This window comes from Nicotiana tabacum, chromosome 23 (assembly GCF_000715075.1).
Source record: "Nicotiana tabacum cultivar K326 chromosome 23, ASM71507v2, whole genome shotgun sequence".
NCBI lineage: Eukaryota > Viridiplantae > Streptophyta > Magnoliopsida > Solanales > Solanaceae > Nicotiana > Nicotiana tabacum.
Genome location: NC_134102.1, coordinates 5059249 through 5075989, shown reverse-complemented (window position 1 = coordinate 5075989; position 16741 = coordinate 5059249). Strand labels below are relative to the sequence as shown.

At 35.3% G+C, this 16741-nt stretch overlaps 2 protein-coding genes across 5 annotated transcripts; both read right to left on the bottom strand.

Moving 5' to 3' along the window:
* Positions 1 to 2551: 2551 nt before the first annotated feature.
* LOC107805775 (acyl carrier protein 2, mitochondrial-like) lies at positions 2552 to 6482 on the bottom strand. Its single transcript, XM_075246683.1, has 2 exons — positions 6189 to 6482; positions 2552 to 3092 (listed from the first exon to the last, which is right to left on the bottom strand). The coding sequence occupies exons 1-2, from the start codon at positions 6396 to 6398 to the stop codon at positions 2916 to 2918; spliced, it is 387 nt and encodes a 128-aa protein (XP_075102784.1). The 5' UTR covers positions 6399 to 6482; the 3' UTR covers positions 2552 to 2915.
* A 2444-nt stretch (positions 6483 to 8926) lies between these two features.
* Positions 8927 to 12781, bottom strand: LOC107805780 (uncharacterized). Of its 4 annotated transcripts, XM_016629864.2 has the most exons (5): positions 12464 to 12781; positions 12149 to 12189; positions 11874 to 12066; positions 10474 to 10926; positions 8927 to 9820 (listed from the first exon to the last, which is right to left on the bottom strand). In XM_016629864.2, exons 4-5 carry the CDS (start codon positions 10879 to 10881, stop codon positions 9161 to 9163), a joined length of 1068 nt encoding a protein of 355 aa, XP_016485350.1. In that variant the 5' UTR covers positions 10882 to 10926; positions 11874 to 12066; positions 12149 to 12189; positions 12464 to 12781; the 3' UTR covers positions 8927 to 9160. The 4 variants fall into 4 exon arrangements, with proteins under 4 accessions (XP_016485350.1, XP_016485352.1, XP_016485351.1 ...); XM_016629866.2 differs by lacking the exon at positions 11874 to 12066; XM_016629865.2 differs by lacking the exon at positions 12149 to 12189.
* Positions 12782 to 16741: the final 3960 nt, after the last annotated feature.

Below are 16741 nucleotides of genomic sequence, written 5' to 3'. Positions count from 1 at the left end.
AATTAGTAACTAATACTGTAAAGAATAATCAGTATCTTTCAAACAAATAATATTTTAACTTGAATTAGATCATAATAAAAAATCTAATAATTGTTTATCAACTTACGTGAATATAATATGAAAATCATGATTTGTTTATTTTTTTAAATTAAAAAAGAAGAAGATAAATATGATTTTAAAAAGGACTTTTCTATAATAAACATTTATACTAATTAATAGAACATAAAACTATTTATGGAAAAAAATACCAACATTATTATCAATCTATCTACAATATAATTTATACAGAAACTCGTTATTATGAACCTAATATTTTTTTCAAATTATCATATAATCAACCAAAATTCTTCCGATAAAATAATTATTTCAATAAAGATATAAAGGGAAGGAAAATAGCAATATAGCAAGTCATTGAGTTCATTACTATTACCAATACACCAAACTACAAAGTACTACAATTTGTACTAGTGTCTACGATTGCAGCAATAAGAGAAAAGATTTAAAAAGGAAGAAGAAAAATTAAAGGAGTTATAAAGTTACTAATACTATTATCTATTATAAGGGCTCGTTTGGTACGAAGGATAAGTAATAATTAATCCTCCGACTAAATTTAAAAAGAGTTTATCCCATATTTGGTTGGTAGAAAACTGTGAATAATTAATCCCGGAATTGTAGTGTTTTTTTATCCCCATGGAAAGGTGGAATAACTAATCTCGGAATAATTAATTATGGAATAACTTCTTTCCAACCGAACGATGGGAGCAAATATGTGGCTTCGCCTGGGATAAAGCTTAATCGCCTGTGACAAAATATGTGTTCCGAAATCTGCGGGGGGGCTAAATGTCTTAGATATCAGGATGCGGAACTCAGCTGCAATATGCAAGCTCCTTTGGCAAAAAGGATAAGCTGTGGATTTGTTGGGTACACATCTACTATAGTAAAGGTAAATCTATCTGGGAAACCACTGGAAAGCAAGCTTCCTGGGTAGGGGTGGCAAACGGGCGGATGGGATCATGGGCAGGTCGAAAACGGGTAATGTAAAAACGGATAAATTATCCAACCCGACCCATATTTAATACGGAGAAAACCGGGTTAACCATCAGAAAATATAGATACATATTATTCATGACTTCTTGAATGTGATCACTTTTGGGAGAATTCCTAATCTCCCAAATTTGAGAACCCCAAATTTGAGACTTTATAAATGTAAAATTTAAACTCATTAGTTATCCATTTTCTAAGTGGATAATATGGTTTTTATCCATATTTCACCCGTTTTAAAAAAGTTTATTATCCAACCTATTTTTTAATGAATAATATGGGTGAATAATTATTTTCTTTCAACCATTTTGTCACCCCTATTCCTAGGTGGTGCAAAAAATATTGAAGGCAAGGAAGTTTGTTGATGAAGTAGGGCTTAGGGAGGATTCTTTTAAGGCATTGCAGAAGTTTTCTATCAGGAAAATGTATGCATTACTCAGAGGGGATTTTCAGAAGGTCACATGGAGAAGACTTGTGTGCAACAATTTTGGAGCTCCAAGATGGATATCATTCTTAGGTTGGCAGCATATGAAAGGCTACAAAACAAGGGGACCAATCCTCTATGTGCAAATGTAAATGAGAGTAGTTCCCATTTGTTTTTCATATGTGCAACTTCTGCAGAAATATGGTCCAAGACTTAAATAGCTGGGCATATTCAGGGTACCCATGGATTGGAAGAGTGAGCTGGATTGGGCTACAACTCACTGCAGGGGAAGAACTGCTGCGCTAAGGCTGCGGTGTATAGAATGTGCTTGGCTGCTGCAGTCTATTTTCTCTGGCAAGAAAGAAACATTAGAGTTTACCAGCAGCAACAGAGATGTGCAACTGCTATTGTTCGACAGATAGTACAAGAAGTATTTTACAGAGGATATATGAAGCCACGACTAACAAGGACTTTGCAGATCCTAGATTTCTATCCAAAGTAATTTTATAGGCTGAGAGATAGAATATATGTAATTGTGATACTGAGGTTGGAGGATAGTAGGAGATAGAAGACAGAGGACTTTGAGGCGTGAAGCTCAAGACTCGGATTTGTTATGTTCTTCTACTGTATAGATCTTTTACTTGCTATATAACATACATTACTTACCAAAAAAAAAAGGATGTGGCTTCGGGTTTAAGGAGAAATTTGACAAGATGACAGGAATCTTCCTTTTTTTAGAGATAAATATTTGGAAAAGAGAAAAAGGAAAGAATTTAGAAGGCCATCTGATGACTACATGATGTAATTACCACCAATTCTCAACCCCTTGAGAATTGGAAAGTGTAATTGACTCCCCTCAATTATACCCATACTTGGCCAAATAAAAAGGCCAAACTGTGTAATTACACCCAAAACTCATAACCTGTAGAGCCATTGTTGGCTAACATGACCTACAAGAAATTGAGGACCAACTGTGACATAAGGTCTAACCTGCTTGGGTAGGCCTTGATGGATTAGGCCTGATTGGCGAACATGTTCAGTATCTAGTCAAATGATTCACTCAAGAACGACAAAACACAACCAAAATGATCATAGTTCTGGGCAATAATTAAACTGTAGACATGTTTGGCTTAGCCAACGATGAGAAGACAAGGGATTAAAAACTTCATGTTGTCCCATGCCACCATGCAGCTAGGTTTATTTTCATCAGCAATAATCTTTCTAACAGCATAGACCACAAATCTAATAGAGATTAAACTGCTGTCTAAGACATTATAACAAATCTAGCCGATAATGGTAACTCATCTTCTGGAATGACCCAAATCCTTAAAAGAGCATAGAGCAGATTAACCACATGCTAGAAGTGAGTAGATGAAGAGCAGCTCATACTTGAACTGTGAAAAGAAAGGTATAAACGGAAATGGACATTCATCAAGCTACAGTTGTTCCTTTATTTAGCCTGAGGATGAGATGCAATGAAATCAACAGCCAAATTTATCGAGTGGATCTTGTCAGCTTCATTGTCAGGAATCTCAAACACAAATTCTTCTTCAAGGGCCATCACGATTTCCACGGTGTCTAAACTATCTAAACCAAGATCATTTTGGAAGTGAGCATTTGGGACAACCTGCCAAGTAAATGTAAAATGACATCTGTAAATATAATAGTAACAGTACTACTTCATGAAACTAACAAAGAATGAAATGCAGAAAACAACCTCAAAGATCACAAGTAAACCTAAACTAAAGACTACAAATTCGGACAGCCGTTTTTGTCAGAGAAAAGGATATGCGTCCAGGCTGAAACAGGTAACATTTACATAAACATCAGCAAGACCATAAACAGGTAACAGAAACAGTGGTAGCATCACTAGCAACAAAAATTAACAAGCAGTCACGGACATTCCAAGAATGTGCTGACGTGAAATAGAACTGGAAGAGGATTTAGGGAGATGGGATAGACATGGGAAACAAGGGGGACATTGTTGGTGTGGAGATAGGAAGTGTGTTAAGAGGTTTCCTTCCCCAACATTTCGAGTGTCATACTCATGCCGGAGAAAGATGACTCTGCAACACATCCGTAGAATACATGAAAGACATGTGCATTGGAAATCGTGGTTAGGAGGAATCTTCAGAATTGGAAGATGAACGAGTTTCAAAACCTGGTGGAACTACTTCACAAGCACATCATACCAAATGATACACTGAACTCATAGATATGAAGGGTGAAGACTGAAAAGCGACAGTTTGTTTATAGCCGAATATTACAGTCATAAATTCCCAATAAGAGAAGATTCGGACTTCTCTAACCAAACGAATTGGATCCTTAGGACATCCACGAAGGTGCTTTCTTCTTACGGGTGGCAGCTAGAGATGCGAAATTGACAACAGAAACCTTAAAAAGAAGAGAATCGCTTATGTGTTGGTGCTTCATGTGCATATATTCGAGCCAAGACATATATCATATCCTCTGCAGTACAATGGTGGCGTTGTGTTTGTGGCGGCTGGCCCTGGATTGGTTTAGAATGCAGTGGGTGATGTCGGGCAACGTGAAGAAAGTGCTACATAGATGAGCTTTTAGAAGGACAAAGAGAAGGTCTAGGGCATGGATGTCCCGTTAGCTCTCGTGTGGGTTGTTTGGATAGACAGAAACAGAAAATCTTTCGAAGGGGTAGAATACGATTTTGTTAATATAAGGGATGATTTTTTTATGTTTCGGTTTCTCTTGGTGCAACCATGAAATCCCTGCATCTTTTAGTGAGAATCGTATATTGAGTAAGTTCTCTACTTTTTTGGTATTTGGCTTGTATAGGAGGTTCTCCATAATTAATAATTATTTACCTTGTCCAAAAAGCACAAGGGAGAAATTGCTCCCATAAACTAACCACCAACACTTCTTTTGACAACGGAAACTAACCACTAACACTAAAATACATAATTTCAATGAGATTTAACTATTGAAGTTTTCCTCTTAGTTTAAGAAATCTTTTACTTTGTATGTCACATCTACATATTTACTGTTTATGTAAATACGAGGGTTAAAAATCTAGAGTCATACTATGACAAGCTCTCCATTTCCTTTTTGTGCTCTTCAACTCTTCCATAAGTAAATTTCCTACTAGAATGTTAAAATATAAGCTTAAGAACGTTAGAGTTAAGAATATTTGCAGAGTTCTATACAAAAATTGGACAGTGTCTACATCAATACAAATATCACATGTATATTGTGTTTAACGCCGGTAAATAGGCATGTGTAGCATTCATTACATTATCAAGTCATTAGAATATTTCTTCTCTTATCCACTCCTCACATGATAACAAAGCATTTGTGAGAGAATAATCCTAAAAAGCAGTGTCATCACAATTCCCCCTACGATGCCTTGTCATAGACTCGGAACACCGCTTTTAAGTTGTGAAATTGATAGAGATTCTACTTATTCTGACCTCTTTCCTTTCAACAGAGCTCATATAAGAATCCTTTTTTTTATTTATAATGAGAACTTATACAAGAATCCTATTCTTCAATGACCTCAAGAACTTGTTGCTATGGAAGAAGTTTTCCTCTCTATTTGTTGTATTTCCTTGCTAGAGTTCAGAACCGATAACACTTCACCATATTGTACACTAGACTTATACTATAACTTAATTATGCACAATAGATATAAGGGCGAATTGCAAGTTACCTCCCCATGATATTTAGCAGCAGATTAGCTCCCTACCTCATTGCTCATATCTCTCCGTCACTCTAAATGACGGAGTGATAGCTCTTAATAACACTAGTATAGAAACTACAAGGGAACAATCTGCATCTTTATCACTATTCAAAAGTACCACCTAACATTGTAAGCATGAGTAAACACAAAGGGCAGTAGACTGGGGCTTTCAGACCACAAAGAGGTAATGAGCCAATTTCTTCGCCATAGATCGGCAATCCACAAGTTGCTGAACCACAACGAGGACATATTCATTATTCGTAACTTTTGCTGCATTTTGTCTTACCTCCAGTCAGATATCAGTTACACCACTTCCCTGAGGCTGAATCAATCTTAAAGCTGATTAATAGATGGACATCAGCATCCTTTTGAGCGTCCACTCAATACCAGAATTTTATCAAATTCCCCATTAGGTGCAGTACAGCTCCTATTTTTATCTTCTCAATTCTAAAATAAAAAATCTATCACCATATTCTCTAGCTAAAAGATATAATCACACTATCCTCGATAAAAATTACACACAGTATAAACCAAAAAGGACCAGCAGCCTTACAACAAATTAACGCCCAGTGGCGGAGCTAAATGGAGGGAAGGGGATCCAATTCGTTGCAAAATTTTACTGTGCAAATAGGAAAAATCTAATCTTTTTTGTTATATATAAACTGTTGAGTCACCTTGATATAAGGAAAAAGTCTAGTGAAATGGCAAAATGGGTTCAACAGGTTCAAGTTCAAATGACAAGCGTGACATTCTAGTATTTTTTTCTGAATTCCCTTGTATAAAATTCCTGACTCCACTACTATTAACGCCAATGGATAACGTTAAAAACACAAAACAGAAGTGTAACAAAACACTCCCATGCCTAAATTAGTCGGAACCTGAATAAAACCCTAATTTCACTTTAAGTCATTTCCTGAGTAACAAATACTGTAATACTGTATATATATATATATATATATATATATATATATATATATATATATATATAATGAGAAATGTTAGAAAATTTACCTTGGAGGGATCAACTTTTTGGAAGTTTTTGACGACATTGATGACGCGATCTCTGACTTCATCCTTATCGAGAAATGAGCCTCTTACTTCGTCAGAGAACTGACGCCTGAAAAGCTGACTGAAAGAGCCTCCAATTAGCCTAGGGTTTCGAAGTTGTGCCGGCCGAGCTTCCACTCTCAGGTACTTCAACAGTGCGATTCTCGCCGCCATTGAGAATGGAGAGAGAGAGGGAGGAGAAGGCCAAAGATTATGGAGAGAGAGGAATAGCCACGTCAGAGATGTTTAGGCGATTTATATATCAGACATAAACTGCAATTAAATGCGATTAATAAAGCGTTTTAGCGGTATTTTACCGAGTAGTTGTTGCAGTAATTAGTGTTTCAAAGGGCATAAGGCGAAACGTTTTACATATGTCTCAGCGAGGTGTGAAGCCCCGAGGCACGAGGCGTAAGTCTCATGAGTATTTAATTTTTAATATTTTATAAAATAATATAATTATATTAAATATTTATAAATAGTAAAATTACATAAAAATTAAAGAAAATAAAAATTGAAGAAAACTATAAATGTGTGAAAAATATATATATAGATATGCTCCATCCCCACAAAAAAACTAGTCAAAACAACCTATTATACGCTACTTAGAAGCACAACTAACTTGAGTCGAAAAGAATAAAATTTTCTACACGAAGGATGACTAACGTGTAATTTGAACTTTGAACTTTCTGCTACGAAGGAGAATGTAGTTCTCTTTGTATTTGTAAAAAATAAATTGAATATTCGTTACTTTTGAGAGATATTAGCAGACTAACAGATAAGATAAAGAATTGGGAAAGACCATGAAATCAATAAAAAAAGTCTTGACTTTTAAATTTAATACATTTCAGTTCCTTTTTAAATTTTTTGAGTAATTATCAAGCTGACTTTTGAGAATTTGGGTATTATATGAAGGATTTATTCAATAAAATTTGTTTTAATTTGAAAAAGTCTTTGGGACTTTTGCATCACTAAAAAAATGCGCCTCAAACGTTCGGGCGTACGCCTCGAATTGCTGGGCGCACGCCTATTGAGACTTTCGCCCCACACCATCGACTCGAGGCGTTTTTGGTGTGCCTCGCCGAAGGACTCGCCCCAAAAACGACTTTTGAAACAATGGTTATAATAAAGGACATTGATTAATTCGATTTACAAGCCTTTTCAATTCCCATCTTGGACTTCATTATTAGTTCCATATAAGTATCTTTTTCAAATCTTACTCTTCATTTATAATGCTTCGATAGAGAATGACTTACCAAAAAAAAATGTGGATTTCTCCAATACATAAGAATGAGTTATTCTTCGATATAAGATGACACATATTTACTAAAGGTGTAAAAAGATTCAACTGATAAACCACTATTGAATATGATCGGTGAATTCTATGAGGGCAATGAACATGATTCGATTGAGATTTGAAGAAAAAAAAGATTTGAAGTTAACTTTGAAAGAAGTATTTTAAGTTCAGTTTGTAAATGATATAAATTTCTTAAAATAATCAGTCGAACCGAAACATTAATGCCTTACGTAGAGGATTCACAATTCTATTTTGTCTCTTCTTTTTTCTTTTAATTTTTATGACAGTTGTCAACGCCTAGTTAAGCTCACCACAATTAGTTCTTATGCTGATGGGGAAAAAAATTAATTCTTAGGCTCATATGACAATTCTTTGCTCTTTCATTTCACTTAATTTATATTATTTCACTGAATAAGAAAGAAAGAAAGAAAGAAAGAAAGAAAGAAAAGAAAAGAACTTTTGAAATTTATCTTAAATATAAATGATATTTATGTGGCTACACAAGCATGTTATTAAGGATAAAATAAAATATTCAGACTTAAAAAATTTGTAAATATAAAAATATGTCAATTTTTGTTAAATAATCTAAAAATTTTAAAAAATGGTCACTTAAAATAAACTAGTTCATTTGGCCAAGTTTCTGAATAATTGAAAGCGCTTCCGTTTCTTATGTTTATCAAATTATCCCACAATATGAGAAAAAACTAACCCCATGCCTTGTCAACAACACATCTATGACCAAAGCCTCACAAAACTTGCTCCATCTCTTAATTTGTAATTTTATTTTTTTCATTTTTTAATTAAATAAAATTTAATGCCTAATTAAAGTCTCATAGTAATAAATTTTTTAATTTATTTTATTTACTCAAAGTAGAACTAATCGTGTAAATGAATCTTTATATATCCCCTTTTGTAATTTAATACTTACAAAAACACTCCTTGAAAAGAAGTGTCAAACACAAACTACTTTTCTAATACAATAAAAGTGTTCCTTAAATTATTTAGCCAAACATAAATTGTTACTTTCCCAAAATATTTATGCTAAAACTCCATTTAACGAAAAGCATCTTTCAAAATAAACAGTATCTAAAAGCTTGGCCAAAGATATTATATAGTGAACAAAGCTTGATCCATCACATTAACTTTATGGGTTCAACATTTAAAATTTTTAGTATTAGACCCATTATATTTTTAAAGTTATGGTTTCATATCTACTATTATTGTAATTTCAATGAATTTTTGTAAGTAAATTTATACAGCTCATGAGAAGTATTAGGTTCAGGTGAACCCACGGGCCACGGCCCGAAAGCTGCATCCGCCCCTGGTTACATAACTGATTGGATTAATAAAATTAGTTAGTTGCTGTGCAGAGAGGGAGGAGATCGGTTTTATGACACATTACAAGTGTTATTTTAGTTATATATCTCTTTTCACATGAGAATATGAGACCAACCAAAAATAACACATGAAATCAGTAAATAGAACACATAAGATCTATGTAGGACCATTTTCTTCTGTTCAAATTGTAACTGGTCATAGGAGCTAATTTCCTCCTAAGCAGACAAAATCCTTCCTATTTTGTTTTCTGTGTGGGAATTTCTAATGGCTATTTCTGTTTTAGGGATAGGGTGAGAATTGTTCACAAGGACCAACTAGTACAAAACATCAGTGCAGGAAACTGAGTAGCTCCATCTCTTACATAGAGCAGACCAGGTTGCAACTTGCATTTCTTTCCCAAGTTAAAATTGACAAAGCTTTCAACTTGAAAATGTTCCAAACTTCTTGGACCTTGCATCAAACCACCAAGGCTAAAACCCCATCCGAAATCATCGTCGGGGGTATCGGATACATTAACTGCCCACTGCAAATATTTGGGATTTGATCTTTTCATCTCTACCCAACCACCAATTCTTGTACTTTCGACACGTTGTGACTCTAGTGTTATAGCGATTGATCCATCTAAGAGGCCGTTTTCCTCCAAGGGCGCCTCCGAATGCCCTGACTGTTGTAAACTGCCAATAGGGAATGTCATAGCTGCGAGTCTATGCTGTTCACTTGACAGAGTAGCCGCTTTGTGTATGCCCAAGATGGATAGCTTTGTACTGCTTGTAAGTTGGCAAACAACTTGACCAAAAGTGCCAAAACAATACAAAAGTTTACCGGAGTGTGGCAATGCAGAGACAAACTGAGCCAAGGAAGCAACAGTATTTAACTTTTTTACCATCACAGCAATTGCACTACCATTTAGTTGATTCAGCAGAGGCGGCCCAAATGATGAATAATCTGTCAAGCCCCTTTCCTGGAAAATTTTTGCAAAAGGAAAATTGTTATACTAGTCATTTTGTCCTTGCTTTATACGAGGCTACACAGAAAGGCAAATGAAGATGAAGCAATACAAGTATCGAATACAATATGCAACAACCATCTAATGACCTCCCATGTGATCTTCCTTGTTAGCTAATTGATTTCTCATAATTCCTAATATGTGAGAATTTTTATACCACAAATCTGCAACTTGACTTTTCTCTATTCAATTTTTTTGGTAAAGTGCATCTGCAACTCCTTGTTCTTTTTTTCTTTTCCTTTTCTTCACCTGTTGCTACCGAGATTTTGGCGGATTGTAGACTTAATTACTGCTTGTTAAAGCTTATGCATGCCTTTCATTTATTTGTTAAATTCTGTTTCCATTTGATAGTACTGTAGGTTTGCCATATCCACTTTTATCCCTGTCATTTCCTAAAGCTAAAAGAGATTCGAATTCGATTTTACATTTCTAGTGTTATGTGCATAACATTAGCAGTTTAGCAATTTTTATATGATAGCTATGCACTTGTTCATGCCAACCCTGATACTTGACGATAACAATAAGAATATAAATATCACGAGAATGCGAAATTGATAACTATTAGTATTAGAAATCAGAAAGCAAGCTCAGTACTCAGAAACATTTACCTCACGTGAACTTGTAGGTACTGCAATATCTCTACACCGACCACCAACTGGGATGGCAACTGCGGAGAACCAATCACTAATATTTGCTGCATAAAGAACTTTTGCTAAAGAAAGTGGAGTGCCCTGGATATTTATTTGGCCTCTTTCGCTGCCAACAAACTCTGCAACAAGTGTATCTTTTTCACGAACAGTTGTTTCAAAAGTCAGCCTAGAATCAATTCCAGTCCTAATTGTTCTTTCAATTGCATTGCGCTTGCGTTCATCAATGGTACCGATCATCAACAGTGCCCCCACAGCATCAAATTCTCCCCTTACATTAGTGCTAGCTTCTTGGAATGGACTTCCTTTTGACGATTTATAGAAAGCAAGCACTCGCTCCACCTTCTCTTGTCTGTCTCTTAGCTTCATAATATCTGAAAAAGCTTCTCGCTGCAATCTCTTCAAGATCTCAATCTGTAAATGATAATATTGGAAGAGTTGTAAAGCGCCATTATACAGCTTGTTTCTACCTAGGAATTGGCAAATATATGCAACTAAAGCTTGTCGAGGGCAGCCAGGTTAGGAAATGGTTATGTCCTAAAGCTAATGAGAGTAACAACTAACAAATAGTTCTGAACCAAACTATGTATAAAACAAATCTGGATAAGTCTTTAGCCAGTATTGTCTCCTGGGAAGCTCATCGTACAGGCGTAGTAATACAGCAGCAGATAGTAAACATAGAAGAATTTGATGTTAAGACTAAAAAAGATTAGACAAAATAGAAGAATAGGCAGAAACTAGATGAGGTTAGGGTATATAGTCACTGGTCAGAGCTTTCTCATACTTAAAGAGGCCAATCAGAATAAGGCGAGCCAAATAATAAAGCTTGTGCTAACTATATTAACAACAAAAAATAAATCTTGTGGTTACTGGTAAAGTAAGAATTTGACTGCTCAAGCTCTGAATACTTCCTCTATATCACTGCGCTGCAGTGGAACCAAGCATGACGAGTAACACATAAACTCCACTTTAGATCAATAGTACAAAAGTAGGGACATGTACACTCACCCTTCTCCCTACCTTTAAAAACCACCATATACAAAGAGTTAAAGACTGCCACTCCTCACATAAGAAATAATATTTTCATAACTTTTATTATTTTCCCGATAGATTTTCATTTGCTTCATATAAGATCCACATGAACGAGATTAGCTGTAACCTTGAAGAAATATTAAAGAAATCCAATCAACAATTGGGTCCCTCACTAAATAACTTTTTTGTAATGATAATGGTGTCCGGACCAGCACGTGTGCACCTTGACTCACTGATTAACTTTCTCGGGAAAATAAAAATTTGAACTTTCATATTTTATATGTGATCCAATAGTATCTCCTTTTTTTTCACAACAACATTTACCCAACCTGTCCCCAAGGAGGTGGCTTAACAGTTGAAAAACCGTTTTAGCACCGTTGGTCAATGAAGTGGGAGGAGAACGAGGTCTCAAGTTCAAATCCAAGCTGATGCAAAAACCACCAGATGATTTCTTCCCGTTTGCCTTAACCATAGTGGGCATAGAGTTAACCAGCATCTATGCTGATGGGAGGTAGTAGGTACCTGGTTCAGTAGAATAGTCAGACACCAGCGTCATTACTCATTACAAAGAAAAAATATCTATCGAACCCAACAGAGAAGTTACCTCATAGTATTGAAATATTAAAAATCCATTCAGATTCAGGCCTACACAATTAATCCATTCCACAGAACAAAATCAGCATAAAATAAAACTCTTTTACATTTCTCATCTTTATTCTATAGGTTAATCAGCTTGCACAGGGGAAAAAAGTGAAATTTATCAGAATTAACACGAGAAAACAAAACCAAGGAAACTTAAACAACCCTAATGAGACACCCAAAAATTATATTTTGACAATGCATACTAGAGCAATTGGGTTTGTCTATATGTAATGACTGGGATAACAAAATAAATGAAAAGAAGTCACATTTAAATTACCGGACTTCGACGGTTAGAAGTGTCGCCGCCGCGGAGAACGCCGGAAGCGAAATCTTGGGTAGATTTGGCAAAGGATTTTAGCTTATCTACAACTGAAACTGCTGCTTCCATTTTAAAAGCGTATACACTGAACAATGCGTCGCCCAAAGAGGAAGAGGTCGTTTTTCTGGTTTTTCAATGGTAGCCTTGTTTGTGATTTTACTTTATTCGACTCTGTTTCCTTCTTTTTGCCTCTCTGAATTTATTACAATCTTGTTCGAGCCAAAAGGCCAAAAGAAGATGGAAATGGAATTGCTCACCACGTTCCTCACACATTGAAATTATTTTGTTATGACTTATATCCTATTCTTAATTATATATTAAGAGAAAATAGCAATGTTGCAAAGGGGTGTTCAAAACCAAACCTACCAAAACCGATTGGCTTAATGACTTATTGATATCGGGTTATCGGTTTAACGGATGGAGAACGAATTAAATTTTATTATTAACGGCTTATCAGTTTGGGGCGGATTATTCAATTTTCTTATCGGATAAACCGTTAACCCCTTATCCTACGACTTATTTAATCATGACTTATATATATATATATATATATATATATATATATATATATTAAATATCAAAAACCCTTCCACTTCTTCCCGTACTCTATCAGAATTTCATTTTTTTTTTTTGCTCAAACCTATAACATGCCAACAATCTCCTTCGTTGCATGTTATAAATATATAGGTAAATGAGATCCTAATGCCACCAAATGGACCAAATTGTTGGCCAAAAGAATATAGTAACAAGTAATGGCTTGTGTTTTAGGATCATTGAAGGTAACAGTAAAAAATGGTGGGAATACATGCAAAGTAAACTGGCTTTTTGCTGGTATTTACTAATAACAATGTAACACGAAGGACCAAAATAGGCCTCTGTAATACATATTCAACTAGGCTGATAAACTGCCCGATAATAGCTAAACCGATATCAATCCGCCCGATATCTTATCGGGTGGCTAGCGGATTAATACATTTAAAAGTCGATAACTGATAAGACGAACCGTTAAGAGTAAATAACCGTCCGATCCGCCCGATAAGGAGCCCTAATGTTGCTCCTTGAGTTACTATTTTATTTCGATGTTGGTCCATGTGTTTGTTTGGCTGAAATTTGATTTTCAATTAACCTATGGGTGTGTTTGGTACGAAAGAAAATATTTTTCATAAAATTAAGTTATTGATTAGGTAATAAAAAATAGTTTTTGACAAATATATGTAATTTAGGCAAACACTACATGAGACGAAATGAGTAAGGGTGCGGAAGGTACTAGATTGGGGTAGCGGTAGCGAGAGTAGCGTGTAGGGGGTGGCCGCGGGGTTTGGGATGGGGGTGGGGGTGGAGGTTTGGAGTGGGGTGTAAGGGCGAGGTTAGAGGGTTGGGGTGGGGAATAGGACGGGGAAGGTTGAAAAAGAGTTTTGCAAAAAAAAAAAAAAAAGACTTTTGGTAGGGAACTCATTCTCCTCCGTTAATGATAAAAATATTTTTCAAAATATTTTAGCCAACCAAACATTAGAAAATTAGAAAACTTCGTACCAAACACGGCCTAAATGTGTTATTTTAGTCCTTGAGCAAACCGATGTTAATATCTTTTAAACTGAATCGGTATTTAAGAAACATAAAAATTAAAAGAAAAAAGAAAATTTTGGTGAGATTTTTTTTTTGGTTGCTGATGAAAATTGAACCCCTCTTTCTTCTCGACCTTTGTTAAGTTGGTAGTTGAGGTGAATGTATTATGGTCATCTTAAGCCAACATATTGATAATTTCTAATAACATTATGATAGGCAATTGTTATTTTTTCCCGTTTTTGCTGTATAAAGTTTATGATTGGGAAAGATAGACAATTACAACTAAATTAGATGATAAACTAATTTAGAAAGAGATTTAAACCTTTTACGAAGATCAAACCACAAGTTTGAATAAAAACTCAAAACCATTGGCAAGAAAAAATATACCTTAATTGATGAACTAAGGTCTACAACTTACTCTATGAACCTCTCAAGTGTTTCAATCAACAACAAACCGAACTTAGCAATATTACACAAAAAAAAAATGTATTTTTAGGATTTCAGAAAAATAGGCCTAATTAAGCCCCAAAATAGAAACCTAACAGGCTAAAAATAGAAAGAAGTCCAAGATGGAAAATCTAACCATAAACAAGCTAATATTCATAGCCTTCTTGAACAACCAATACAGTCAAATCTCTCTATAACAATCTCGTTTGTTCCGAAGTTTTTAGGCTGCTATAGTTAAGTATTGTTATAGAGAACATATATTACAATCAAACATCTCTATAACAACTTCATTTGTTCTGATATTTTTTGGCTGCTATAGTGAAGCGATGTTATAGAAAATATATATTATAACATAACATAAAATTGATTTCGAGAAAAAAAATGACTTTTATAGTGAATGATTGTTATAGAAAGATGATGTTATTTTTTGGCCAAATAGGTGTACGGCCCCTTAAACTTGGCTCGAGTTTTCATTTTGACACCTTAACTTAGCTCTTTTCCTATTGAACACTTTAACTGTACTTTGGACTATACCATTTAAACACAATGCATGATCGGGCTGTAAAAACTTAAGCGCATGTTTTTAAACGCTTCCCACATGGAATAACATACCAATAATAGTCTGACACGTGTTTATTTATCCATGTCGGATAAAAAAAACTCCGATTTTACCTTACCCACATACCTCGCCTCACTTAATCGATCTTCCACCCAAAATCCCCCTTTTTTTAGCCTAATAAACTATATTGAGACCGATTCCCGGTGGAATCTTCATCGATTTTGAGTTAGATTCAACTCTCCGTCAACTATTTGGCCATTATACTACTAATACAGGTAATCGTTTGCTTCTTTTGACCATGGTGGTGAGTAGAGTTAGTCGTAACTGGAGTTGGTCGTGACTAGAGTTGGTCGTGACTGAAATTTCGAGGGTCTAGACATGTCTGCAGACGAATATATTCTTGTCGATTTTCACCATGGTGGACATATTGTCAAGGATCTTGTCCCAAGATATGTAGGAGAGAGGGGTGAGGATGGTCACATGATAGACAAGGACCACTTTTCTCTTTTTGAGCTTCTGTCCTACACAAAGGATATGGGTTATGCTGAGGTAAAGGGTTTTTATTTAATTAATCCTAAATCTAATGACTTTGTCTTGATTGAAAATGATGAACAACTGTATAATATAGTTTGTCATCTTAATCATCTTGATCATTTAGATTTGTATATTAAGCATGTAGTTAATGAGCCTGTGTTGCTTGATGAGACTGTCCCGTGTGGCCTTTTATGTGGGCCAGAAGTTGTTGAACCAAGTAAAAATACATTAAATAAAGAGGGTAGGGCAACATCTACTGTTCCAGAGGATATAAATGTCCAAGAAAGTGCTGCAGATAACACATCTGTGCCTGAGGAAAATCTAGCTGATGTTGGGGTTGCAGGTGAGAATTTACAAGGTGCTAAAGAAACAACAAACATAGATGCTAGTTTGGCATCAGATCTGTCAAGTAGCGAGTCTGGATTAGATAACATTCCTGATGAAGATGATAGTGATGTGAATGAAGAGCTCACTTCATTAAGGCATGAAAGAAGAAAGAAGAAAAAGCAGAAGAAACAAAGAAAGAAACCTACTACAACTGAAGAGATTATTGTGGGAGAAGCTGGAATAGATAAAGGCTTTGAGGATATTGGCAGACCATCTAAGGAGGACATGTTTGCTGGAAAATTAGGAAGGGATGAAGACTACTACACCAGTTCTGATATTGGAAGTGATGATAGCACATATGAGTTAGATGTTTTAGCTGAAAGGGGTATTGACTTACCTCCTAGAAGGAGAAGTAAAAAGGTAAGGTTTGACCCTGACGGTTACCTTGCTATTTTTGAGCTTGGTATGGTATTTGAAAATACTGTAGAGTTTAGAAAAGCAGTAGCTTCATATGCTGTGGAGAACAAAGTGCAACTAACAATTAGGCCTAATGAAAAGGATAGGGTTAGAGTTAAGTGTAAAGGAGCCAAGTGTAACTGGAAATTATATGCAAGCAATTATGGAGATTCATGTGACTTTACTGTGAAGAAGTACCATCCAGCTCATAAGTGCAACACCAAAAATAAGAACAAATTATGTACTTCTAAGTACATTGTCAATAAGTATAAAGATAGGATTATTTTCCAGCCAAATATTAAGTTGTGGGAGATTCAGAATTTGGTCAGGGATAAGTTAGGTTTGTA

Coding starts and splice junctions, on each gene's coding strand:
- LOC107805775 (XM_075246683.1), bottom strand. CDS start 6,398: ATGGCGGCGAGAATCGCACTGTTGAAGTACCTGAGAGTGGAAGCTCGG. Junction 3,093..6,188: donor AAAAAGTTGATCCCTCCAAG/GTAAATTTTCTA, acceptor TTTACTTGGCAG/GTTGTCCCAAATGCTCACTT.
- LOC107805780 (XM_016629863.2), bottom strand. CDS start 12,574: ATGGAAGCAGCAGTTTCAGTTGTAGATAAGCTAAAATCCTTTGCCAAA. Junction 10,927..12,463: donor CTTCTAACCGTCGAAGTCCG/GTAATTTAAATG, acceptor TATCATTTACAG/ATTGAGATCTTGAAGAGATT. Junction 9,821..10,473: donor TACCTACAAGTTCACGTGAG/GTAAATGTTTCT, acceptor AAAATTTTCCAG/GAAAGGGGCTTGACAGATTA.